Source organism: Echeneis naucrates, chromosome 11, assembly GCF_900963305.1.
Source record: "Echeneis naucrates chromosome 11, fEcheNa1.1, whole genome shotgun sequence".
NCBI lineage: Eukaryota > Metazoa > Chordata > Actinopteri > Carangiformes > Echeneidae > Echeneis > Echeneis naucrates.
Window position 1 is genome coordinate 921,244 of NC_042521.1, and position 26,372 is coordinate 947,615.

The 26,372-nt window shown below is 46.5% G+C and overlaps 2 protein-coding genes across 5 annotated transcripts; both read left to right on the forward strand.

Moving 5' to 3' along the window:
• Positions 1-21,098, forward strand: LOC115050715 (F-actin-uncapping protein LRRC16A-like). 4 transcript variants are annotated; one of them, XM_029513711.1, is made up of 38 exons: positions 1-363; positions 2,472-2,569; positions 5,946-5,996; positions 9,528-9,587; positions 9,831-9,952; positions 10,245-10,342; positions 10,440-10,510; positions 10,701-10,774; positions 11,065-11,140; positions 11,273-11,361; positions 11,451-11,545; positions 12,201-12,287; positions 12,365-12,468; positions 12,550-12,627; positions 12,731-12,807; positions 12,945-13,049; positions 13,301-13,370; positions 13,457-13,538; positions 13,777-13,876; positions 13,959-14,013; positions 14,143-14,315; positions 14,799-14,867; positions 14,939-15,032; positions 15,123-15,221; positions 15,308-15,436; positions 15,852-15,974; positions 16,073-16,248; positions 16,445-16,532; positions 16,613-16,759; positions 16,839-16,899; positions 16,998-17,242; positions 17,478-17,593; positions 17,662-18,184; positions 18,253-18,304; positions 18,409-18,567; positions 18,665-18,802; positions 19,720-19,878; positions 19,995-21,098. In XM_029513711.1, exons 1-38 carry the CDS (start codon positions 336-338, stop codon positions 20,105-20,107), a joined length of 4,284 nt encoding a protein of 1,427 aa, XP_029369571.1. In that variant the 5' UTR covers positions 1-335; the 3' UTR covers positions 20,108-21,098. The 4 variants fall into 4 exon arrangements, with proteins under 4 accessions (XP_029369571.1, XP_029369570.1, XP_029369573.1 ...); XM_029513710.1 differs by having other exon boundaries at positions 3-363; positions 19,977-21,098; XM_029513713.1 differs by lacking the exon at positions 2,472-2,569 and having other exon boundaries at positions 4-363; positions 19,977-21,098.
• Positions 21,099-21,261: 163 nt separating this feature from the next.
• On the forward strand, positions 21,262-24,398 carry LOC115051322 (secretagogin-like). Its single transcript, XM_029514698.1, has 11 exons — positions 21,262-21,331; positions 21,755-21,825; positions 22,375-22,470; positions 22,600-22,689; positions 22,801-22,857; positions 22,937-23,014; positions 23,102-23,157; positions 23,442-23,487; positions 23,562-23,621; positions 23,819-23,887; positions 24,273-24,398. Exons 1-11 carry the CDS (start codon positions 21,262-21,264, stop codon positions 24,396-24,398), a joined length of 819 nt encoding a protein of 272 aa, XP_029370558.1.
• The last annotated feature ends 1,974 nt before the right edge of the window (positions 24,399-26,372 follow it).

Here is a 26,372-nt window from a genome sequence, read left to right on the forward strand (position 1 = left end):
GGATCGCCGGAGTGTGAGAGGAAATGTGTTGGTTGTCATCCCTCCAAACTGAATCCACCGTCGGGGTCAATGTGTCAGCCCCGCACCGCCGCTCCGCAGCAGCTCCCGCATTTTACGCATTTCACGCGTCCGGCACGTGCCACGCGCAAATAAGGCGCGCGTGAGAGCGTGTCCGTGCGGGAATGGACGCCGGCTGTTGGAGCTAAGATCCGCGGGGCGTCGACAGGTAACCGACGGTGACTGGACGGCCGACTGGACCGCACCTTCCCCCGTCCAAGGCCGCCTCTCCTGCGCTCTCCGCCGGACTCCGCTCCGGCTGCACCTCGGTGGGGGAAATGTCGGCGGAACAAAACGCACTTTTCGGTAAGTTTGCCTTATTTCAGGGTCACAGAGGAAGTTTGACTGCTCGGGAAAAGCTCAAAGGTAAACTTTTATTTCTCTGTGATCACAGAGGACCAACTGTTTTATGAATAAAGTTGAAGTTTTAAATCACTGCAGGTCACTTTGGGATCATTAAAAAAATCTATAGAAGATCAACTGCATCCACAGCTCACCTGGAAAATTCAGCTTCTTGGATCTGATCTGGAGTCACTCTGTTTCATAGTTAGATTCTTTTTCTTTTTGGTAATTTCCATGCCCCGAGGCAGAGGCTGGCTACCTGAGAGTTTCTCCTCTATCACTTCCTTATCTGAAGTGGGGTGGGGGTGCTTTCTCAGAGGGGTGTGTCCTGTGAAATTCCTTTGGATTGTGAGATATTATCAACACAGACTGCCTGGATGACTGAGAGTCGAGGAGAAAAAAATGCTGCAATGTTAGCAGAGAAAGTGGCCTAAACTGATTTTAAACACAGAGTCCTGAATTGTCTGAGCTGGTCTTGATTAGATAAGGATCCCTGGAGTTAGGAGACGTCGGGGCGGCCTGTTATTTGGGTTAGACTAATAAAGCTGATGTGTAAAAAGGACGGTGATTAGAAAAGTTAAGCCCGTCCAGGTTTGGGTGGTGAGGCTGACTCAATCTCGTCCTGTACGTCCGCGATGAATGGGCCTTTTTGTTGTCAGACCGTAGAACGTCAGCTGGCTTTTAGGAGGACTGACTGACTGACCTGATGCTGCTCATAATCAGCAGCGTAAGAGGAGCAGAAGAAAGTCAGAGGTTATGGAGCTCAGTGAGGACACAGCAAGAAGTAAACGTCACGGCAAAGCGAGTTCACGGGCAGAGATCTTAGAAATGTGAGCAGTTAACGTTCAAAGGGATGGAAAACAACTGTAAATGGACCGAGGATGGGAGTCCAGGAATAAATAGTACACAGACAATTCTCACCTGAAACAATTACTGAGAGCTGCACTGGATGGGATTCGAACCGAGCACCCCCTCAAAGTGCCAACACGGCGGCTGAGTTTCTCCTCATTCATCAGTCCCTCAGAACGAATCAGATTTTAGGGTTCATCAAACAGGAAGTGAGTTGTTAGTGTGAAGCTGTTTTTAATGAAGGTTTTGGATGGAAGGAGGAGTGTTTTCAGTGTTTTCAGTTTTTCAGTCAGCGTCCACGCTGCTTCATACTGTAATGTTTTCATGCTCCCCACGACCTTGTTATGTGGGGGGGGGGGGGGGGGCAGGCTGGGTTACCCCTTTTCCATGAATGCACTCTGATCTCTTCCTAAACCTTTTTTCTACCTGTCGCCTTCTCCAGATCTCTCGTTTCCCATCTCCTCCAACCTCCCACTACTCTCACGTCTCCACCCCCCTCCTCCTTTATCCGTTCCCACCACTGCAGCAGCGTCGTTTCTCCAGAACTGTTTCCCGGGAGGGAAAGATGGAGCCAAATGAATGCAGCAGAGATGCTTTCTGTTTCATGTTTAGTGTTCGTTTTTGTGTGAAATGGAAAGATATCCCCCATGACAGCAGGGGCAGTAAGAAGGAAGTCACACTGCAGACGGTAGACTATACTTGTCACACCACATTTAGATTGTACAATACAGAGACTTCACAGTTCGAGGATAAAGCAGGAGCCACAGAGGGGGTATATACGACCAGCAGATACTATAATAACATTATTAGTTTTAGTTTGAACTGCTTTTATTTCCAAGAGGAAAGCTGAATTTAGGGCAGCGTTGTCTCTGAAACATTTTCCCATAGACTTCAGTACAATCTGACTGCATTTGACAGCCGACCTGATGGCTCATCATCTTTGGCTTCACTTGTCCACTTTGGCGATGTGGACTCATATTTATTAAGTCAGTTTGAAGGCAGCATGAAACAGCCCCCCCTCATTTCCTCCCTAATTGGCCCTTTGGCCATTTTTAGAGATGCTGTGTTCTATTTCGAGAGCTCAGCCAGCTGAGAGCTGCACGGCCTGAGTCAGATCTCCCATCTGGATCTCTTCTGCGTGCTGTGTAATAAGTTGCGATGTGACCCTCCCAGCGGCTGTGGTGTTAATGGTCAGGTGTTGTTTAACCCTTTGTCCGCTGCAGAGAGTGTGCGGGAGGCCGTCGGTCGGAAAGTGAAGCTGACCTTGAGGCGGAAGGTCCAGCTGGAGGTCAAAGGTGACAAGGTGGAGAACAGAGTTCTGGTAAGTGACAGCTGGTGCGGTTGTTTTCTTGTTTGAAGTTTCACTCTTTCAGTTCATGCTGGTTCTGATGGGAAAACTGTCAGAACACACAGTCCACCGCCAGAACCTCCTACAGTGGACACGTGATGTCTCTGACCAGGATGCATTATGGGAGTCCAGCAGGATGATGCTCCCTGAGGCTCAAAGTCCTCAGCTCTCAGTCCAGTCCAGCATCTGTGGGATGAGCTGGACCAACCTAGTCCAGATCCACGGAGGCTCCACCTCACAGCCTCCAGGATGTAAAGGGTGTCTCCCTGCTAAGGTCTTGGTCCAGAGCTCAGCCACAGTAAACATGGTGGTCATAATGTTCTGGCGAGATTAATGCAGTTGTAGCCTTTTGAGAAATGCAGAAATGTTTCCTGCTGTAAGACTTGAGTCTTCCTGGTGGAATCCTGAATAACTTCATCATTCTCAAAAGAGGGAAAATCCATGCGGCTGCACCGATGTGGGCGTGCTGCAACAGGTCGAGGTGAGGAGATAAAAAATTAACCAGGAAGTTGAGCTTTAGTCAACAAAGCTTATTTGGGAGGTCTGTCTGCATGTGTGTGATCATCCATCACACTCACAAAACTGCAAAGGTGTCCAGTTTTGGACTTTTAAACAAAAGAAGGGCTTCCTGTTTGGAGACATCACCGTGAGGTTTCCCAGTGCGTTTCCTGTGACTCCTGTCGAGCCCAGCGCTCACTTTCTCGCTCAGCTGCATGCGGCTGCTAAGTATTTTGAATCACTGCCGAGCCTGAGAGGAGCTGCTGCTGTGAGTCACCATCAGAAGGTCCAGTGTCGGTCCGTCAGCCTCAGCTGTGAACTTCCCTGTTTTCATCTGCAGCCCCACAGAAACAAAGTTTAGAAACTGAGTCACAGAAGTAGTGCTTCATTCCAGAGGTCGTGGGTCGGAGACCAGTCAAGACCTTCCAACCAAACTGGGAACATCATGTGATACTAAAATAGGAAGAGCCCTTCCCCAAACAGTCCAAAGCCCCCGGATCAGGATTTCCCTCAGACAGAGTCCAGCTCAGAGGAGAACAGCACCAGAGGATTACTAAATCCTTCGTGGGTGGAAGTGAAGCAAGAAATCAGGAGGCGTTCATCAGTTCAAGCTCATTTTCAGCCGCGTTCTTTGGTTAGTTGATCTTTTAAAGCACTTCAGACATATTTAGCAAGAGCTGCATTACAAAATCAGAAAATCACGGCCAATCTCTGTCCTGCAAAAAAAAAAAAAAAAAAAGTCAGTCAGTCATATGATAAATAAACATTTAAATACTCTGAATGGTTAAAGACGCTGGACTGTGTGCAGAGTTACAGAAATGCTTTCGTGTCCAGTCGCTGCAGGTATGTGTTTAGGAAGTTCAGGACTCAAACCGGGAACCTTCTGGTTCCAGCTCGATCCTCCCCCGGCTCAGACGGCTCATCTCACGGTTTTTAAAAACATTTTTCTTTGCCTTTGACCGCATACCACAGCTCTGCAGAACGCAACTGCAACTCCTGTCAGGGCTTGACTGAAGCAACTCGCAGCCACAGCGTGTTGGGACACACAAACACTGGGGTGTACACACAAATTCCACAGCTGTAGATCAACAGATTGGAAACCTCTGCTGTAAATTCATGAAATGAGGCGTTAAATGTTTCACATCATGTGTTTGTTGTTGGAATTACGTCTGGTGGTGTTTATGTAAAGACGGTTAAAACACAGAAATAAACAAATTCCTGAAGCACATTAGGGGGAAATCTAGACCAGGGAATGTGTCATCGGATCCAATTATGCAGGGCCATTTTCCCATAGACTTCAGTAGGATCTGACAGTACTTTAATATGCTGCCTCATTTTTACCTGCTTCTTCTTTTGGCTCTAAGAATTCCTCAGAAACAAGAGCACCTTAACTCGTCTTTGGCCCCGTCGTGTCCGTTTGGACCATCTGGCTTCAGTTAGCAGAATAAATAAAGCTGAACATTAAAGAGCGTTCGACTGAAGCTGGAGAGCAACAAAACAACAACAAAACAACAGCTTACATTCTGGACTCTGGTATTACTATAATTAAGCATCAGATGCTGTTTGCGCTTCACTACAGTCCAGATCTCCAACTGTTTCCTGGTATCTGTTTTTGTTATAAGCTGACTTGTGGCCTCACGTCTGCGGGACACCTGAACCGGGATGTTTCCAGATGTTAGAAACTGAAACGGCTTGTTCAGACACAGCCGCCCCATCATTGGCTGATACTCCTTCCTGTCCGAGAGGAGCTTGAAGAAGACGTGACCTGGAGTGACCTGTTCTGCTCCTCCGGTTGCAGCGCAGAGACCAGATGAATTCATTTCGCTGAAAGTTTGATGACAGGACGTCTCTCGAGCTGCTGACGAGAAGGAGTTACTAATTCTGTCAGAAACGCAGCAGCGCTGGCCAAGCAAGAGGCCACAATGTGCACTTGTTCTCTGCCAGGACAGAAGTTCAACACATGGGCAATGATATTACATATTATTATCCCACTCTGTGAAAAAGGCTGTCCTGAGGCCGAAGCCTCGTCCAGCTCCTTCAACAAGTGGAAACAGACAGAAGCTGCTGGGAAAGAAGGCCAGGACGGAAACATCTGAACATATTTAACACAGAAAATCAGCTAGTTTCTGCTCGTCCAACTTTATTTTGAATTCCCATTTAGCTGTCAGAAATTAGTAGAAAAAACATTGTCTTTAGAGATTTAACGCTGCGGAGATGATTGGGAAGTTCAGATTCAGATGTGGGTCAGTGTGACTCTTTGGAGCTTTGCTGCATCCGTCTGCCGTGGCTCTGAGAAAATAATGTGAATAAATCATTGCAACACATTTTATTCCGTTTAGTTACTATTTTTTCAGTGTAATGGTTATGATGCAACATCAAAGTAAAACTTTTTCTTTTTTTTAAATATATTTTGTCGAGCCAAATGAACTTCCCACCTTATTTTGAGCTCTCTTCCCACGCTAAGCTCTGGTAGCTTTTATCTGGTGGGAAACACACACAAATGGCTCTTTTAATGGTGAAGGTCGCCGACCCGTGGACGAGAGTAATGTCTCCGCATCGGGCGCTCCTATTGGCTCCGCTGGGTGATGTCACAGCCAATCAGAGAGTCTCTGGATCAGTCCTGTATGTTTCTGAGCTGATTTTTCATTATTAATGAGCAGAACTCCCGATCAGATAAAGACAGAAATGACCCAAACACATGAGAGGAACAGTTCTGGTTTTCTGAGCTTCTGCAGAGAACAGAGTGTTTATGAGGAAAGTCTAAAACCCATCCATCCACCTTCTCCAGTTTCTGAAGGTGTTTACTGACATTATTCACTGGGAGTGTCTGACCGGTCTGTCTCTGTTTCAGGCCTTGGCATCACATCGAGCCTATCTGCTGACAGCTCGGGTCCCATCCAAGGTTTGTAAATCTGCCTGTTTCAGACAGATCCTCAGATTCTTTCTCGTCATCCCTGAAATCATCTCCTCCTCTCCTCTCCGCTTCTCTTCCATTCCGCTCATCAGGAATGTTTCCTGTTTGCAGCTGCGTGTTCCCCCACAGTGACATTGTGGTTTGTTTGTTTGTTTGTTTTCTGACTCATTTTAATTCCACATTAAAAAACCAGCTTGTTCAAGAGACCTAAAGGTTTGTCCTGCAGCCCTGGAGTTGTGCTCTCAAATCTTCAAATCTGCATTCATGGATGTATGTTTGCCGTTGTCTTCTAGTGCCACCGCTTAGATGACTCTAAACTCCCATCGGCCTCAGCTTTGTGTTGTTCTTGTTGTTGTTGCTGATAACTGTTAGCATGTGGGAGCCATTGGAATTAGCCATTTAGGTAGCTAATGTTAGCATTAGCAGCTGTTTATGGAGGAAACAGAATTTCAGCACCGCTTGTCTCCGTTTTAATTTTTTAATTTATTTCAAAGAAAGTTAGCTCGCTAACCGGCTAGCTCAGGTAGTTCTGACTGACTCGGTGTAGATAAGCAGATCGTCAGTCAGCTCCCCGACCTTCCAGGCCTTTAAGAGGGCGTTTTTTATTTATACATGTATTAAAAATACTTTTTTAGTAACAGGTTGGCCCACATTTGGAGCCGTTTTCCTCTGTGGCTTTTAGGGAAAATAAAGTGTGTTCGTGCTGATTTAAACTATTTTAGTCTGCTCGTAGCTCCATTCCTCCTCTTTACTTCTTCCTTCCTCTGCTTCTTCTCAGTTTTCTGTTTTTCTGTCCCTCTCTCACTCACATGCTCTCTACGTCTCTCTACCCAGACGAGAGCAGGTCCCACCATGTGGAGATATTTGATAGTTTTACCCACAATGCAGCTGTGAGAAAACAGCCTGTGGGAAACCAAAACAGGGCGAGGAAGGCAAGTTCGACCTGGAGGGCGAGAGAAAGAGACCTAAATATACAACAAGCTGGAAAAGAGTAAAAACACATTTGTTCTCGGATAAGAATTTAATTTAATTTAACACTTTCAAAGAGCTTTTACTAACGTGCTCTAGACAATGACCGAGGTTTTCAAATTACAGAGGACCAAAGTGTAGAAATGAGGAGTAGTGACGATTTCAGCCCAGTTCTTCTGTCTTTCTTATTAAGGAGTGTGTGAATCAGACCAGACGGGTAAAAATAAGTTGGAAAATACAGAGACAGAGAAACTGGGAGTCCAGTCAGACGGACATCTGACGTCCAAGCAGATTGTGTCAACCAGAGCCTTGAACCTTCATTCTGTCCAAAAGACCATCAGGGGGCGTCGCTACTATCAGCTTGTACTGAAGTGTATGGGAAAATGTCCCTCCTCCGCCCTTATATTGAAGTCAATGGGAAAATGTCCCTCCTCCTCCCTTATATTGAAGTCTAAAGTCTCAGTCTGAAATACAACATGATGTTCATTTAGAGGAAACAGACCAGGAAGGAGGGGAGGGGTTAGTGGGCGGGGCTACTGTGTGACTGACAGAATGGACCACCCAATCAGGACAGAGTACAGAGCAGTTCAGCTCCACCTTCTCTTTCAGACACGCTTTCTTTTTCCACTATAATTCAGCGACCCTCGCTCAGGAATTCCACTTGGAGTTTTAGTCCAGGTTTGAGTCCTGATGTGCTTTAATCACATCTGTTCGGCTTTTCCTCTCCTTCTCTGCTCCTAAAATAGTCCTTCACCTCAGTGAGATCATCTGATTACTCTAAAGTACCAGAAGTGTTGGAACATTTAACATTAACTCCTCCGATCTGTTTACATTCACTCAACCTGCTCAGGTGTAAGAAAACTGTACTTTAAAAAACGGCCGACATTTTACATGAACACACAGAAAATAAACACAGATGAACTGCCAGCCGACCCCTGATCTGTTGTGTGTGTGTGTGTGTGTGTGTGTGTGTGTGTGTGTGTGTGTCTGTGTGTGTCTGTGTGTGTCTGTGAGGGTGAACAGAGGCCGGTTTGTCCTCGGTGTGTTCGCTCCCAGCAGAGAGGCAGCAGAGGGTGAAGAAAAAAAGACAATGGAGGAATTTAACAGCTGGCGAGGAAAGGAAGGGGGGCGGGCACTACTTCTTGATGCCCCCTCGCCATCGCCCCCCCCCTCTTTCCTTCTGTCACACTTTTTCACTCTACATTTTTAATTTCTTTGCAGGCTGAGTTGTATTTCCCTTCTCTCTCTCTCTTCAGTTGATATTTTTTTTCTTCCATCTTTCACTTTCTTTTTCTGTCCTCCTCTGCTGTCTGTCTTTCTTGGCATGAAGTGAAGAATCCACCATAATTTTTACTGTCTTTCTGGACTGGAGGGGAAATGTGTCTGATTCTGCTCCAGACATTTGTTCTGCAGACTCTTTTTTTGTTTTGTTTTGTTTTTTGTTTTTTTTTTTTTGTCTTTTACATTCCACATATCTTCCCTTTTCTTTTTTATTTTCCGTCTGCCTGATGTTTGCTCAGCTCCTCGGTGTAAAGATGCTCAACTTCATATTTGGTCCTTCGCTCTTATGTCCAAAAAGAACTGCAGGACTGATGAAAAACAAACAAACTTAGCATTAGCTGATCAGCCAAGGTGCTAATATTCATCTTGACACATGATGTGGCCAGAAATATGAGGACAGCTGAGCATTCCTCATGTGTGATGGATGAACCGTGCTCGTTTTATTATTTGCCGTAGCAGCTTCTGCTCATCTGGATTCAGGACTGTCCACCTTATTTCTGAACCTCTGGAGGGTCCAGAGCTGCTGGATCTGACCGAGTTCAGGGCCTCTCTCTTTCTTTTTCTCTGGGTCCGGTTTGGTCCGCAGGGTCATTGTTTCTGTTCAAACAGGAAACTGCCTTGACCACAAAGTTGGCAGCAGACTATAATCCAAAGGATCAGTGTTTGGTGGAGCTGAAGCTCAGAGGATGTGGACCGTGGAAACGTCTGTTAGCAAGTGTGCTAATCAGATCTGCTAACAAACCATGAAAGGGTTAAATGAAGATGTTGTGAATCATTTGTGGGCTCAGATCCAGACTACAGCGGGCCCTTTATCACATGTTTCCCTCGCTCACTCGAGTGTTCCTTTTTTATTCTCTGTCAAATAACAGGAAAACAAGAAGCCTGTTGCCTTTCTCCGTGTTTATTATTCAATGAAACGACAACAACAAACATGACAAGAAATTGTCACACGAAGGCTCTCTGCAATCAGTTAAAGGTCCTTTATCAGAAGGAGGCCCGTCTGGACCTTTAAAGAAAGAATTTGTTTCCACCCTGTTTGGGTGTGCTGAATGTTTTCCTGGGAAAATCCTTCAGTTCTCAGAACAATCCACCAGTTGGTGTCACTTTGTTTTCACATTGTGGTGAATAACTTCTCCTTTGGGACACATAACAGAACCAAAATATAATAATAAAAAAAGAAACTAAGAGGAAAAAGTCCACAGTGAGCTAAAGGCTTCTGAAAATGAAACGTTCATGAACTTTACCATCATCTCTTTCTGCTTTCTTCAGGTCGAACAGTCGTTCAGCTACCTGGATATCCAGGGCATCAGCAGCAACAAGCCCACTCAGGTACACAAACAGGAAGTGTTACGCACTGGGATTACTGCGTACCACACACACACACAGATAACGCAATCCTTGCTGTCTTTCAACACTGCCTATGTCTGAGGAAGGATTAGGACACACTGCAAAATTTCCAGCCATTATCTCCATGAGAATTTGAACCAGCTCTAATTAAATCTGTTTGTTGTGTGACGGTTCAGTCATTCATTTCTGATTTGAATCAAATCACCAGTTATTGTGTGTGTGTAGTTGGTGTTGGAACATGATCGCGGCCCGTGGAGCCTCCGGCTGGCGTCGGTGGAGGAGGCTGACGAGGTGATCGCCCACATCGGCAGCTGTCTGCACCGTATCTGCCCCACAGGCTCACCTGTGTACGTATCACAAGTCTTAGTGGCAAAAAGGTCAAAGGTCAAGACCACGGTGACCTCACAAAGTAGGGTTTTGGTAGATTTCAGGTAGATATTTTGGTAGATAAAGTAGATTTTATGGTCAGAGGGGAAGGTCAGCACTTGTTAACCATTTGTGAAAACTTTGCACAACAAATGTGAGAAACTGTCACACAAACGGTGAATACTGGATCTGAAAATGGTCTGAGTAGCCTGAGATTAACTCCATATTCCCTTTTCCGTCTCATCCTTCCCTCTTCGTCTCTCCGTAATGAAGCAAAGTGATGAGGAAGATGAGCCTGAAGCCTCCAGAGAGGTCGGCGGCCCTTCAGGCGCTCTGGGACGAGCAGGGCTCCGCTGACTTGGGACTGTGTGGTGAGTCTGCCTCAGAATGTTCAACTTGCAACTGGTCATGTGTTGCGTGCGGTTAAGTGTGTCTGATAGTTGCTGTTGTTGTGTTGCTTTGTTTCAGGGGGTTTTTCTCATCAGTACTGGTGTGTGTGCGACCACCTGGGTCTGCCCTACAGAGAGGAAGTCCAGTGGGTCGGTCCTGAAGACTGGAGTCTTTATTGAACTAACTTTTATCTATAACTCTGTTCAGTGTGTTTATTTCATTTCTCTGTCTTCATTTTGCTCTCCTCGCTCACCTTTTCATCTTCTTTGTTTTTGTGTTGTCCCTGAACGCACCGTCTCATGGGGCTCTTCTGTCTGTCTCTGTCTTCATGTCATCCAGGACGTGGACACCATCTATCTGACTCAGGACACCAGAGAGCTCAACCTGCAGGACTTTGTTCACCTGGAAAACAGGTCCGTCCAACACTTGACTTCCTGTTTTATTAATCTTTCTCTTCCTCTCTTCGGCCTCATTATAGTGTAACTCAGCTCAGTTTGCTAAATTTAGAACCTTTTTTTTATTTTTTTACATCAACTGGATTGATAACCAGAAAAAGCCACGCCGTCCTCTGCAGAATCTCATCCTCCCTCTGTAGACAGATCATCTCTCACTCTGTGATTTTAAAAGTGAATCTCTCATTCACTAATTAAGGTTGCTTAGTTTAAATAAATGAAGTAAGTGTAATAGGTGTTTTTGTTTTCAGAGATTTGGTGGCGATCATCGCGGCTCTGGAGTACAACCAGTGGTTCGCCAAACTGTCCACCAAAGACTACAAACTGGTAACAACATGGCGCTCTGTTTTACCCACAAACCCTTTGGACTGCCGTATAAATGCTCCTGCAGCTTGATTAGAAATAAATCAGTAAAGAGCAGCAGAAACTAATGTTTCACTGTTGTTTCCTGTTCTCCAGTCAACAGATGTGTGCGATCAGATCCTCAGAGTGGTGGCTCGGTCCGGCCGGCTGGAGGAGCTGGTGCTGGACAATGCTGGGCTCAAAAGGTCAGAGGTCAAAGGAGAGAGTGTGAGTGTGGTGTTTATCTGACGTTGTTAAATCAGTGTTTTGTTTTTTGTCTGCTCCTCTTCCTCAGTGACTTCGCTCATAAACTGGCCGCCGCTCTGTCACAAAACCCCGCCTCCACGCTGCACACACTCAACCTGAGCAACAACTCGCTGGAGGACAAAGGTTAAAACGCACACACACCCAGAGACATATTGTTGTTTGTGCATGAAACCTGGGCTAGTTTGTAGAACATTGATCTTTGGATTTAAGATGGATTCATTCTTATCATAGTTAAATATTCATTTCTCTACTTCAGTGTTTCTCAAACATTTTTAAAGGATTCAGCCTCTAAAGTAAAACTCCCCCTGCTTCCGGATGGAGGACTATTGTGACAAAGCTGTCGTTTGTTTTGTCTGTGTTGATGAGATCAGTGAAAAAAAACAGAATGCGGGATCAGAGCAGGCAAGTCGGACCGAGCAGAATCATTTTATGGTTCACTGAGTTTTGATCGAGAAAATAAGGAAACATCCAGTGTGTGTTTTTTAGTTAGTTCTTGTTTTCTGAGCTTCTCTCCCCGAATACAGAGAACAGAGTCTGAACTGAGTCAGACTGAATCAGCTGATTCTGGATATGATGAGACTTTTTATTTATAATTTTTTTTTAATGAAGCACTTTAGTCACAGAGGTGAACAAACAGAAAAGCCTGAATGTCGCTTTAAGAGAGAAGCAGCTGTTTGGAAGGACAGGTGCTCCCCGCTGAAGGCCTGCGCCCTCTGGTGGCCATGTGGGAAACCTTCAGACCTGGATCTGGTCTAAAACTGGATGTTGCTCTGTGCAGGTGTCGCTGCTCTGAGCGTTCAACTCGCCAAACTGCCGATGGGCCTGAAGCACCTGAATCTCAGCAGGACCTCCATGTCTCCTAAAGGTGAGCACGCAGGAAGGATGCATCATCATCATCCTCCTGCAGAAGGGTTTCTAAGGAGATGTTTTTCTGTCTCTCAGGTGTGAACAGCCTCTGTCAGGCTCTCTGTGCCAACCCGGCCGTCGCCTCCACCCTCACACACCTGGACCTGTCGGGGAACTCGCTCCGAGGCGACGACTTGCCGGTAAACCGCTGCTCTGTCTCTGACGTCCTGCATCAACACACTTTATAGGGACGACAGTCAAGTCTCTTTTTCTCCCCACAGAACCTCCACAGCTTCCTGAGTCACTCCAACTGTCTAGAGACTCTGGACCTGTCCAACAGTGACTGTTCTTTAGAGCAGGTGAGCAAAGTTCCTCCTACAACCCACAATGGCTCCAAAATTCTACGTTTTTCAGTTTAACTTTTCTGTCAGTTTGGCTAAATTTCAGTTTTGTGTTTTCCAGGTTTGTGCATCTCTGCTCAGAGGATCTTTGAAGCATCTCGCTGTCCTCAACATGTCAAAGACTGTTTTCTCTCACAGGCAAGATGTCAAACTAACACTGAAATGATGATAATAATGATCTTTACTGATATACACCATTAACGCTAACGTACCCAACATACTGTGATATTCACAGATATATATTGATATTAACGTGTCGCTGCTCATATTGGCAGGAAGTGTAAAGAAATCCCTTCGTCCTTCAAGCAGTTCTTCAGCTGTGCTCAGGCTCTGAGCTCAGTCAGCCTTTCAGGAACCAGGCTGCCGCTGGAGGCTCTGAAGTAAGAACCCATCCACCAAGACCTGAAAAGTTTCCAGACAGTCAGTGAAGGCCTCAGTACTTGTCTACTGGCTGTGGATCAAACTTGGCAGAATCTCATGTGCAGGTCTTGAGAATTTATTTGCACTTGAAATCCAGAAGAACAGAGGAAACGGACCAGTTTGAGAGCAGCATTCATCGCAGCCAGTTCAGGCCTGTGTTCTCTGAGCTGTGCACAAAGTGTTGTTTTTCTATTGTCGTTTGTTTTTGCAGGTCCTTGTTGTTGGGACTCGGCTGCAACCCAAACCTCAGCGACGTGTCTCTGGATCTCAGCTGCTGTGAGGTAAAACTGAGCCGAATGCACGGAAACACACTAAAACAAAATAAACAAAATTCATCATTAACTTTTGGAACCGGTTTTATTCTCAGCTGCGATCAGGAGGGTCCCAGATCCTGGAAGGCTGCATCGCCGAGATCCCCAACATCTCCAGTTTGGACATTTCGGACAATGGTGAGGATATTTGGGACGCTTACAATATGCCATCATCGCTGTAGTCATGGAAACAGTGTCCTGATTCACAAGTTCAGTGGAGGTACCTGAATTTCCTGATAGAGATCAAATCAGCGACACTGTCATGAAAAGCTGCACAGATTCACAGGAAACTTGGTTGACTTGCTCAATATTAGTTCCTGAGTTGAAGCAGAAAAGATGTTAGTGATTGCTGACGTCTCTGTGCTGTGTTGCTCAGGTCTGGACATGGATCTCACCACCCTGCTGGTCTGGCTGGCCAGGAACCGATCCATCAGACACCTGTCGCTGGGCAAAAACTTCACCAACATCAAATCAAAGTGGGTGAAAAACCTTCAGCAGATTTTCTTGGTTAAATTATTCCTGCTTCATGCTTTTTGCATTTCTCATCTTTTCCTGTAGGAACGTGGCGGCAGTCCTGGACAACCTGGTGCACATGATTCAGGAGGAGGACTCGGTGAGTGAAACCAGGCTGGGTGAAGTCATCACGTGACCGCATTTAGTCTTTTATTGCAAACCCTAAAACATAAATAAACAGAGACTCAGTCATCCAATGGCATTGTTCCACCGTGTTTCTCCTCCGCAGCCGCTGACTTCGCTCTCATTGGCCGACTCGAAGTTGAAAGCCGACCTCTCTATCGTCCTCAACGCTCTGGGCAGCAACACGTCCCTCACCAAACTGGACATCAGTGGGAACTCCATGGGGGACATGGGGGCCAAGATGTTGGCCAAAGCCCTGCAGATCAACACCAAACTCAGGTGAGCGAGTGGTGGCGCCACACCCAACCACAGAGCTCGAGCACGAGTCACTGAAAAATATTTTCTTATCTGTCAGCAGCTAAATGTCCTGAAATCAGCTTTTTCCATCAGTCGAGTGCAAAACTTTACTCCATAAAACTTTGCAGATAGCCTTCATAGATCTGTTTGATTAAAATCATCAAGTTTTTACTATTTCTATACAAAAAAGCACAATTTACAAAGGAACGACTTCCAGTGACCAGCAGTCGAAACAGAAAAGTAACAAATATATCTACTGACTGTCTACACAAAACGCACACACTGATTTGGACAAAACTTGGTGGACAGGATCAATAATAATTTCTGAGTGGATAATGTAGTTTGTAGCCAAAACAGGAAGTGATGCATATTTATGAAGAGTCTAAGACGGTGGCCGGCTGCTTGTGGGTCTCGTTGTTGTTACTGAGTTGTGTCTTTCTCCTGTGTGTGTCTGTGTCTGTGCAGGACTGTGGTGTGGGACAGGAACAACATCAGTCCTCAGGGTCTGCAGGACGTCGCTGCTGCTCTGGAGAAGTGAGTTTCGTTTTAAGTCCTGATCTGGTGTTTTAATTTGAAGGACTAAACAATGAATGACCTTTTCTCAGAAACTACACCATCCGTTTCATGCCCGTTCCCATCATGGACGCCGCTCAGGCGCTGAAGGCGAACCCGGAGAAGACGGAGGACGCCCTGCTGAAGGTGATCACGCTTAAAAAAACACATTGTTGAATGTAGATTTTTTTGCTGCTTTGTGTTTTTGTATTTGTATATTGTTGTCGTGCGTTGCAGATGGAGCAGTACCTGCTGAGGAACCACGAGACCCGAAAATACCTGCAGGAGCAGGCATACCGGCTGCAGCAGGGAATAGTCACTACCACAACACAACAGGCAGGAACAGACACACACAACAGACACGCACTCTTGTTTAGCTGTTAATGGATGCTGACCTTTGACCTGTCTGCCCTTTGTAACAGATGATGGACATGATGTGCGTGAAGGTGCAGGATCACCTGAACTCTCTGAGGTTCACGGAGGCCAACATGGTCCAGGAGGACATGAAGGTGGCGGAGAACCTCATGAAAGACGCCAGGAACTCCAAGACAGTAAGGAGACGGCTCTGATGGATGATTCTCTCCTTACTTTATTTTCCCGCCCTCCATCTTAACGCTCTTTCCAATATAATGTATTCTTCAGGGATTTGAACAATTGGCCACAGCAATTGTTGGCTCTTGTTGCTTAAAATGTCCTCGAACTTTTGAAGCAGTGGAAGATCAATTTGTTTGGTTTCTGTTGATGCCTGCAGTTTTCGCCGCAGCTCTTAAAGTTCCTGATTTATTAATTTAGGAAATTAATCGTGAATCGAACCACCGATGTTCTGATTCGTGCACTTCAAAGGGATTTTAACTTGTCTGAGCAGCAGAGATGGCGACTCAAACTCTGAAGCTCCTCCTCTTCCGTTTGTCCAACCGTTAAATAAATCGGCCTGTCATTGTCTCTAAATGCCGCTCTCCCCTTCAGCTGTTGCCCAACCTGTACCACCTGAGGAGCGGCGGGCCGAGGGGCGCGTGCGTCGGCGCCATCCAAGACAAGCTGGAGTCGATGGCCGGAGAGGTGGCGAGGGTGATGGAGGAGCAGCTGCAGGTGCTGAAAACTCAACTTCCTGCTTTATAACTCACGGCGACCGCCAGAGGTCAAACAGCCTGAGCTTCAATCTGACTCCGCCTCCTCCTCCTCTGCAGACAATGCTGGTGTCCATGGTGGACGCCGCCGAGGGTCTGTGTCCTCACGTGATGAAGAGGAGTGGCCTTCGTCAGGAGCTGCTGCGGTCCGGAGCAGGGAGGATGACCATCCCCCGCAGCTTCGTCACCACCACGCTGTTGGAACAGTCCGGAGTTGACATCGTCAACAAGATCAGGTCCGACAACCTTTGCAGACGGCGTCGTCTAAAGGAAGCAGATTCAGCGAATAAATAAATATAAGCAGGCTGCGTTTGGACATATAGACAACCCCCAGGACAGAAAATGTCCTGTGTTTGCGCACAAATTCAGACCAGAAGAATGTTGGACTTTGATGAATCTCTAATCTGTGATCTTCTATTTCACGTTCCTCAGCGAAGTGAAGCTCAGCATGGCGTCGTTTCTGTCAGACCACATCGTGGACGAGATCCTGGAGTCCCTGTCCAGATCACAGCACACCCTGGTGAGTCTGCTGTCCGTCCGTCTGTCTGTCTGTCTCCCTGTTTTGTCCCTCCGTCCACTCATCCCTCCCTCTGTCGTCAGGCCGACCACCTGACCAGGAAGGGCCAACCTCTGCTGCGTCAGCAGCCCCACCTGGAGACTGAAGTCCTGGATGAGACGGTCCTGCAACCTGAGAACCACGACCAGGACCAGAAAGAGATTCAGGACCGGGGCACGGAGACCTGCATGGTAGGAAGACATGATCGGCACAGCTTCATGTATAAACACAACAAAGACAAAAACCTGATGTTGCTGTTGTCGTCTTTAGATGACGTCCAAGAGGAAGAGTATTCTGGTGAGGATGCTGCGTCCCGTCTCCGTGGCGTTTGGTGAGTGATGAATTCATGTGGAAGTTTTCGTATTTAGCGAAAATCCAAAGACAAAGATCTTCTGCTTAACTGATATTCTTCTTCTTTGCTTCTGACAGAGATGGAGTTTGACCTGGACAAAGCTCTGGAGGAAGTTCCCATCCACGTTGAGGACCCTCCTCCTCCTTCGCAGTTATTGGACAGATCGTCCTCGTACTACGGAGACCTCCCTCCTCCCCCGACTTCGCCGCGCACCGACTCCGTCTGTCTGGGTGAGCTGCCGCCGGTGGAGCACAAGACTCTGGAGCATCACACCAAACTACGACCGAAACCCAAGAAGAGGACTAAGCCCAGCCGAGGACGGGTTGGTTTCTGTTTCTGACAGCGAGTCCTGATAAGCTGATACCTGATAAAAAAACTCATTTTTTTTATTTAAAGTCAAGAGTTAACTTGATGGATCATCAGCGATATCATGTTTGATCTGTTGAGGGTTTTTTACCTTTCTGAACTGAAGACTGAACTGAAATCTTTTGAATCTATAATCTGATTGTTGACTCTTGAGTCTCTCTCATGGTTAATTTCTGCTGCTGGTCCTTCAGCGGGAGGCTACCGGCGGCACGGTGCCACAGGAGGGAGAACAGAACAGCATCATGGGAAAGCTGGACGAGGGCCTGGATGACTTCTTCTCCAAGAAAGTCATTAAACTCAGCTTCAAGTGAGTCCAGCTTTATCCTGAACCTAAAGCAGTTTCCTTTTACTTACACATTTTTTGTTCTTCTTCAGACTCCCGTCGGTCAGAGGTCCGTCCTCCGGCTCGCAAGACTCCGCGGATAAGAAACGGGAGTCTAGAAAAAGTGGCTTCTTCAACCTCATCAAATCGCGGACATCCCGCTCAGAGAAGAGCCAAGGAGCCGCCCCCATCACTTCCCCCCAGCCTGCCTCCTCCAACGCTGCTGCACCCCCTGCTCCTGTTAGTCCAGTGATGGAGGAGATGGCGCCAACTTCCCCTACGTCCCCTACGTCCCCTACGTCCCCTACGTCCCCTACGTCCCCTACGTCCCCTACGTCCCCTGCGTCGCCTGTGAAAGAGCCTCATCAGGACCTCCCTAAGGCTCCGCCCTCCAGCCTCAACAACTCTGAGACAGAGCTCGCTGCCGAGGATGAGAAGGAGGAGAAGGAGGAGGAGGAAGAGAGCGTGGAAAAGAAGGAACACCCACACATACCACGCCATATCGGAGTTCCTGTGATGGGAATGGACCTGATGGCTGAGATGAAGGCCAGACAGGAGAGAATGGCGGGAAAGAAGGTGAGGATGAAGTTTTTTGTTTTGGTGTAAATTTAAGTAAATCTCTTCATCTCTGCCTCTGTTTCCAGTCTGAGTCTTCGTCCTTACTGGACAAGGTGGACAAGGTGGACGGGGACAAAGGTGAGTTTCTTTGATGCCACAACAAAGGTTAATATTCAATTTCATTAAATATGATGCATCTTAAAAATGAACTGTCGTTTCCCTCCATCCGGTCGTCCCTGCAGACCCTGATGAGTCCAGACCAGAGCCAGCTCCCCGGTCCAAACCACCGAGCGTTACCCCAAAGCCCACCTCATCCCAAGCCCCCAAACTCCCACCGGGGCCCCCGACGTCTGGTCCCACCAGTCCAGTCAGTCCCAGACCGAGCAGCACCTGCCTTCACAGTCAGCGAGTGATTCTATAAACTACAAATGTTCTTATTACCTTGAGTGGAGTTCTGATCACAGGTTCACTCACATTCTCCTTTTTTTCCGACCTCAGATGATTCTGCTGAGGCTCTGACAGGCAGCTCCTCCGGTAAAGGGCCACATCCTGCTCCTCGCCTGAAGAGGGCGCCATCAGAGCAGGAGAGAGAGAGCGCCAGCAGCAGCCCGGCCGGACCGCTGTCTCCGGTGGATGGTCAGTATCTCTCTCTGTAACACAAGATCTGGGGAAAAAAAAGCAAAAGCGCAACTCAAGGAATTTTATCACATTGTTGTTGTTTAGTTGTATTTTAAATAATTACTTTTCAATTTGAAACATTATCTCATTCAAATTCATTCAAAACAACAGGAAAGACAAATTCATACAAACACATCCACAAGTCCTGCTTATTTTGGCCGTAGGACCAAAATATTTTTAACAAAATTGATATGTGTCCTGCTGGAACAACCCAGAATATTTATAATGAACTGGATATTATAGATTTCAGTGATGTGAAATAATGTCATATTCATAAATTTTTGATTTGATTTATTGAGAAAAAGTCAGGATGCAGAAATCATTCCTCCTGTTTTCTCTTCACACTGAAGAACATTTTTCAATCGTCATTTGAGAATGAAGGCAAATAAAGTTTCTGTGCTGGAAAGCTGAAAACTCCATGAAGGTTTATGCTTTCTGGGATGTTTTTCTGTTTCTCAGCGCCGCCTGTGAGCTGACAGTAACATTCAGTTTAACAGGTGATGGCGTGTTTAATGAACACTTTCAGGGCCATATTTGACGCCTCCACATGCCACGTCTGAGGAAAAAACCACATGTCCAAGTGTCAGAGTGTGCGTGTGTGATTTTGCACTTGACTTGTGTAATTAATGTTCACAGGAGCTCTGTGTTTTTCCTTAAAACAGCTCCTGTGTAATCAAAAAGTCGGCTGTTTGGGCAAAAGGGTCATTTATTCAGCAGATGTTGTCACTATTTTGGAATTTAGACAATAAACCACCTCAACAAGTCTCATGGAGAGGAAATAGGATTCAGTGTCCTGTCTATGCAGATCAGGATCCATGTGGTCTAAAGGTAAAAAGAAAAAAGGTGATGGTTCCTCATGTCTCTTATTCCTGCAGGCGATATTTCCAGAGACAGCGGCGATGCCTTCGATGGTCCTGTCGCAGGAAGTGAAGCTGGTGGCGGCGGAAGACAGTGGTCGTCTCTGAAGAGATCCAGCAGTCCACCTCCTGCTGGGGAGGACGACCGGGAGCGTGCCAAGTCCCTCCCCACCTATGGTACGACTGACCCCCATTTCTGTCCACGTTTTGCTTTATTAGTCCAACCTTGGCTTGATTTGTCCTGCTGCTGATGATCTCATTTCACTTTGGTCCAGCTGTGTCTCCTCCCTCAGTGAGGCCTCCGTCTCCAGCAGATGTTGACCTCAGTTCAGCCGAAGAGGAAGTCCAAACTCCGTCCGACAACAAATCAGACGATGAGTCCGGTGAAGACACTCCTTCAGTCTGACAGGATCAGCTGGCGGGCTGAAGGGACGTCTCTAATGGGACCATCTGTGGCCAAACCAGCTGCGTTAGTCCAAAGCACTGCGTCCGCTTCAGTGGGGGTCCAGGCCGAAGCCGTAACTCCCACAGAGAAGGACTGAAACCTTCGCTCCTCGTCAAACTGTAGAAACTGGCGGTAACATTCTGGACGGAGGAACAAAAAGAAGATCTGAAACAGAATGAGCCGTTACACACACGCTTCAGTTTTATTTCATTTCTGGGACACGCATTTGATTTGGATACGTTCTAAGTGTAATCTGTTGTTGATGTAATTCAGGGTTTTTGCTTCATGCTTTCAGAGAAAAAACTTCAGGTGTCCCGAGTTACCATGGAAACGTCAAACAAGAAACACAAACCATCCAATTGTTTGTTTCTGAAAATGAGACAGAATAAGATTCAAATAATTCAAGTAAAGTAAAAATAATGTGATTTTAGCTGATTGAATGCTATTTTAATTTGAAAGGGACCAAATTGACAGTTACTTCCTGTCCTCAGCTCACCTGGGTGCTGCTGTTCATCCTCCATGATGAACATGGCGAAACCCTCAGTGGGCGGAGACAAAGAGCATCTGAGGCTCATCAGCCAATAAGATTATTTCTGCCTGAAAATGAACTTTTTATTCTTCTGCTACTTGGAATATCAATGTTCATGAATCGTTCATCACCTCTGCTGCTGTATCATCCTCCTCCTGTCGGGTCACTTCCTGCTTCTTCCGTCATGACCTGCTCCACCTGTAAATACATCCGATTCTCTTCCTGTTTATAGAATAAAAGCTTTAATGGAAGGGAGGCGGACTGTCCGGGGTTATCAGTGTGATGACGCCTGTTCACTGTTGTCATGGTGACGGAGAGAACATTTGATGCTGTTTTTTTTTAATGTTCAGTGATGTTTTATTGTTTATCTGTCACCGAAACGTGTTTAGTCTGAGTTCCTACCCAATAAATACTTTTACTGCGCTGGCTCTCTCTCCATTCATACACATCCTCTCTCTATCAGTCTTTTCCTCCTCCCCCTCCCTTCATAAACAGGCTCTTTCACCTCTTTCCTCACTTCTCTCATCACTGGATTTTGGATTTTCAAACCAGCTGGATTTTGGACTCTGGACTGGTCTTCGATATCATGGACCGCCTGTTGGAGTGTCTGGATGCTGCAGCTTTTTTACAGATCTGGCAACATTTTGACGTTGGTGGTGAGAACAGTGTGTTGTTTTAATGTCAGATAATGAAACAGCAACGTCAATAATAGAATTAAAATGTTCTGACTGTTAATGCAGAAATCTGTTCATGACTTTATTGTTCTTATGCTGTCAGATTTATCTGCATTACAGAAGCTGTTTTTAATTTGGATATTTAGTCCTTTTCAGAAAAATCTTTCTCTGAAGGTTTTCTTTCATTATTTAATTTCAAGAATTGCAACAATAAGAAAAATCAACAGAACAAACAACAGAAGCAGCAGCATGGATCCATACAGAGATACACGTTTTATAGCTGAGACAACAGAAGCAATACAAATAATACATTATCTAATATAAAACTAAACTTGAAAACATTTAAACTGGAGTCAGTTCTGATAGTGTAATATGTTTTAGCTGCTTGTGTCTGTTTTTAACTAGATGACGGCTCGATCGAGGGAAATCAGATAGATGACTTCTTCCAACACATGCTGGAAAAACTGGGGGTGAAGGTAAGGAGAGATAATCTGAGAGGGTCTGCAGCACCAGGGAGGATGATGATGGTTTTCTGCACTAAAATGTCTCAAAAATAATCTGGACCTGCGTCCATATTTGGTGGAATTCTGTTCTCACATGATCCAGAATGTTCTCTACACCTTTTTGACCCTAAACCCGACCCAAGAGGTCCGGACTCCTCTAGAACTCTGAAGCTGAGCCGTAGGATTTAAATCCTGGAAGTTGTGAGGTGGGATTGGCTCCAGCACGTCCCACTGATGCTGGACTGGACTGAGATCTGGCAGATCTGGAGCCCAGTCAAAACCTTGAACTGGTTTTGTTCTTGAGACCTCCTGAACTCCTCAGTGTCTTCCCACCTTCATCCTTCACCACTGAGTTCTGGAAACCAAACCATTTCAGTCCATACTCTTCTGGTCTCTGGTTCCTGAATCCTGGAGCCGGGATGTTGCTCTTTATCTTCAACAAGCTCTTCAGAAATGACAACCTAGTTATTTGCGTTTTAAAGTGCAGCAAAGTGAAGTCTGTTGTGTCCATGTCATCTTCAGAGGGAGGACGTCACCAAGGACAGAATCAGGACACTCAGGGACAGATTTGTCTCTGCTGGTGACGCTGCGGCTGATGGACGTCTGCAGATCCAGGAGGTACGTCGACATGTTTCCAGAGCTGGATCCTCAAACTCAGGCCAGCTAACACCCAAAACGGCAAACAGGAGACGACACAAATGTTTAGGTTGTTGAACAGAAACCTTGAGGTGAATTCTGTCCCTGCAGCTGGCCGCCATGATGCTGCCTGAGGAAGAGAACTTCCTGCTTCTGTTCCGCCGTGAGGCGCCGCTGGACAACAGCGTGGAATTCATGAGGGTGAGGCTGATTCAGTTGGAGTAAAAATGCCACCTCAGACATTCGTCCTTCAGGTGTTGTTATTAACAGGTAAGAAATGGCGGCTGTATTTTCACTGACTTTTCTGTGCAGATCTGGAGAAACTATGACTCCGACAGCAGCGGCTACATCTCAGCCGTCGAGCTCAAGGTGATGGAAGGGCATCAGTTTTTATGAATGAACAAAATGTCTGATTTGGTTCTCATTCCCGTCCTGTTTGGTCCTTCAGGGCTTCCTTCAGGACTTGTTCCTCCAGCACAGGAAGTCCGTCACTCCTGAGAAGTTGGAGGATTACACCGACAGCATGGTAAACAGGAAGAGCCACGTTTATTCACATTTCTACCTCTCTCCAGACAATAATAGTATAATCTGTCTTTTTCTCCCCTCCCTGTAGATGAAGATGTTTGACAAAAACAAAGATGGCCGACTGGATCTAAACGACCTGGCCAGGTAGTGAATCCCACCTGGTGTCACAGATAAAATCATTATGATTCTTTGGCTCTAAAAACTTGATTAACGCAACGAAATGTTCCAGAGTCCAGTTAATTTAGCACGAGACCTCAGTGGTACCTGAGGAAGATCATTCACTGTGGTTGAAGGCTCTGGAAAAAGCTAATTGATGATATTTGTGTTGCTGTATTTCCAATCTAAAATCTCACTAAAAGCAGACGTCTGAAGTTAAATTCATTCAAATGTGAAGGGTGAAATATGTTCATTTCTCCATTTTGTTCCAGAATTTTGGCTCTGAAAGAAAACTTCTTACTGAAGTTTAAAATGGACGTAAGTGTTTCTGTGATGTTGTGTGCTGCTGTGTTGTCGCTCGTGTTTTCAGCCGTTTGTGTTTTTATGGTCAGGCCTGCAGTCTGGAGGACCGGAGGAGAGACTTCGAGAAGATATTTGCTCATTATGATGTTGTAAGTTTCCCGTTGTCTTCTGCTGACTTTTTATTTTAATTTAGTTGGTTGGCATGTTTTTGTTGTGCCGAACAAATAATGAAAAAGTTGCAATGTGAGTTTCATATTCAAATCACAGAAGGTGAAGGTTTTTTTATTTTAGGGTAAAATGTGTTGCCACAGAGGGAAGTGTTTGTATGTCTGTATTGTGTGTGCAGAGCCAGACCGGTGAACTGGAGGGTCCAGAGGTGGATGGATTTGTGAAGGACATGATGGAGCTGGTGAAGGTAAAAAAAATGCCTAGAATGACTCACACAAGGAAGGAAGGAAGGAAAAGAAAGAAAGAAACACGCAAATACAAAAGAAAGGAAGAAACTATAATGTTGTTTAGGATTAGGGTTAACCCTAACCCTACTTTCACAGGTGCAATCTCAACACTTCCTTTAATGATTTTCACATTAAGAGCCCCTTTATATGAACCGAAATCCCTGTAGAATAAGAACTGGTCAGCTGGGCTCAGGAGGAATCCGACATTATCTCTGAAAGAGTCGGGTGGTGGATATAAAAGTGATCACACATGGAAGGAAATAGATTCATTGACATTATTGACACGACCATTCAAACTTAACGGGAAGTAATCAGATAGTGACGTCTGACCTTTGACCTCTGCAGCCCAGCATCAGCGGGACGGACCTGGACAAGTTCAGAAAAGCCCTGATGGGTCACTGCGACATCAACGGGGACGGAAAGATCCAGAAGAACGAGCTGGCTCTCTGCCTCGGCCTCAAACTCAGCTAACACTCCTCCGACAACACATCTACTCAGTTTGATGTGACAGACAGCACCGTACATTTCCAGATTTAGATATTTTTCTGTGTTCAGATTGTAGCAGAAATGAGGGTAAAGTGGTTTCACTGCTGGTGTTTTAAGATGTTGCTCTCTTCTGATGTGCTGCTTCTTTTTGTAATGTGTTGACTCTGAAAACTGAAAAATTTGTTTGCATTCAATTAAACCAGTGAGATGAATGATGGTTAAAAAAAACCCTGTTTGTTTGTTTCTTCTACAGCAAGACAAAGTCATCCCAACACCTGAATATTCACAAACAGGAAAAAAAAGGCTGAAAATTCCAAGTTTCTATAAAAAATGTCATTTGTGATGTCACAAGTATCAATAAAACCTAAAAAATCCCCATGGTGTTGTTATTTAGCATCTTTCTCCCAACAGCAACACAATAAATCACATAAAAAGCCCTTTGTCAGGGTTAGGGTTCGGAAGGCACATGGCAAAAAATTCGGATTGTATTGAAGTGATTGGGAAATTGTCCCGAGCTCTCCAGTTATTACTTTCCTATCGAGTTTATGGTCTCAGTCTCTCACAGAGTACGGAACGGGTCAGATCCGCCTTCTTGTTCAAACAAAAGACAGTTGATAAATGAAGAAATGCTTAAAACAGGTCGACTAACTGCCCTGACGAGCTCAAGGGAGCACCTGCCCAGGTTTTCTGCCGTGGTGTCACACCTGAATCCAATCAACTCAACAGTTGCCGGCACATAAGGAGGACTGCCGTGGTCGAAGAGATCACAAAGCTGAAGCGGCTGTGTCACAGTTCACTGTGAGCCTTGCGGAAGGACGAGCTGTGGCTGGTCTTCATCTTCATCTTCATCTTCAGCTTTGAAACATGCAGTCTGGGTTTTCTGTGAGGTAGGTTGCTGTGTCTAAAGCGACAGTAAACACCTAAAGATTTGGGTCTCTTTATTTTTGAATTTGTTTGTACAAATTTTTATTTATTTTTTTAAGTTTCTCATGTGACTTTCTCTACCTTCCAGGGTGCTCCTGCTCTCACTGGTAGCCTTTGGGCCACATGTTAATGGTAAGCCTTCAGTCTGCTCAAATTGTAGTCCAATCCTAGAAATGTTTCGACCGAACTGACAGAATGTTCTGCTTCTTTAGCACTGAGCTACAGAGGAGGAGCAGGCCGATCCAGTAATCTTAAGCCGTATTTTGATCTGACTGGAAACTATCCCAGGAGCCCTAAACCTGGTCAAGAGAGCTCTGTCCAGCCTGGTGGTTCTCTGGGATCTTCTGGACCCAGTTATGCTTGGAGCGGTTCATTGGGGAGCCCGAGGCCTGCTGTACGTTCTCATGGTGGACTAGTAGAAGGTTATGACAGGAAAGGAGGCATTTCTAATTATGAGTCTTCAAAACCCAGAAAGCCACAAGACAACGTCCTCCCGTCCAAAGCTGGCATGTGGGATATTCCTTTGCCACAGAGTGGCAACAGTCATGAGTCAGGTATTGCTTCAAGTAATGAGCTGTTTTCTGACTACAACCCGAGGCCCCAGCAGCCCGCCAACCCTGGCCAGGCGCCGGGCCGACCGCAGCCGAGGCCCCAGCAGCCCGCCAACCCTGGCCAGGCGCCGGGCCGACCGCAGCCGAGGCCCCAGCATCCCGCCAACCCTGGCCAGGCGCCGGGCCGACCGCAGCCGAGGCCCCAGCATCCCGCCAACCCTGGCCAGGCGCCGGGCCGACCGCAGCCGAGGCCCCAGCATCCCGCCAACCCTGGCCAGGCGCCGGGCCGACCGCAGCCGAGGCCCCAGCATCCCGCCAACCCTGGCCAGGCGCCGGGCCGACCGCAGCCGAGGCCCCAGCATCCCGCCAACCCTGGCCAGGCGCCGGGCCGACCGCAGCCGAGGCCCCAGCATCCCGCCAACCCTGGCCAGGCGCCGGGCCGACCGCAGCCGAGGCCCCAGCATCCCGCCAACCCTGGCCAGGC

Bases quoted from the DNA above. Each gene is read 5' to 3' on its own strand.
- LOC115050715 (XM_029513710.1), top strand. From the start codon at position 336: ATGTCGGCGGAACAAAACGCACTTTTCG. The intron at 9,588-9,830 runs GTACACAAACAG...GTGTGTGTGTAG, and splicing joins GCAGCAACAAGCCCACTCAG to TTGGTGTTGGAACATGATCG. The intron at 13,050-13,300 runs GTAAGAACCCAT...TTGTTTTTGCAG, and splicing joins CTGCCGCTGGAGGCTCTGAA to GTCCTTGTTGTTGGGACTCG.
- LOC115051322 (XM_029514698.1), top strand. From the start codon at position 21,262: ATGGACCGCCTGTTGGAGTGTCTGGATGCTGCAGCTTTTTTACAGATC. The intron at 21,826-22,374 runs GTAAGGAGAGAT...TGTCATCTTCAG, and splicing joins TGGAAAAACTGGGGGTGAAG to AGGGAGGACGTCACCAAGGA. The intron at 22,858-22,936 runs GTGATGGAAGGG...TTGGTCCTTCAG, and splicing joins TCTCAGCCGTCGAGCTCAAG to GGCTTCCTTCAGGACTTGTT.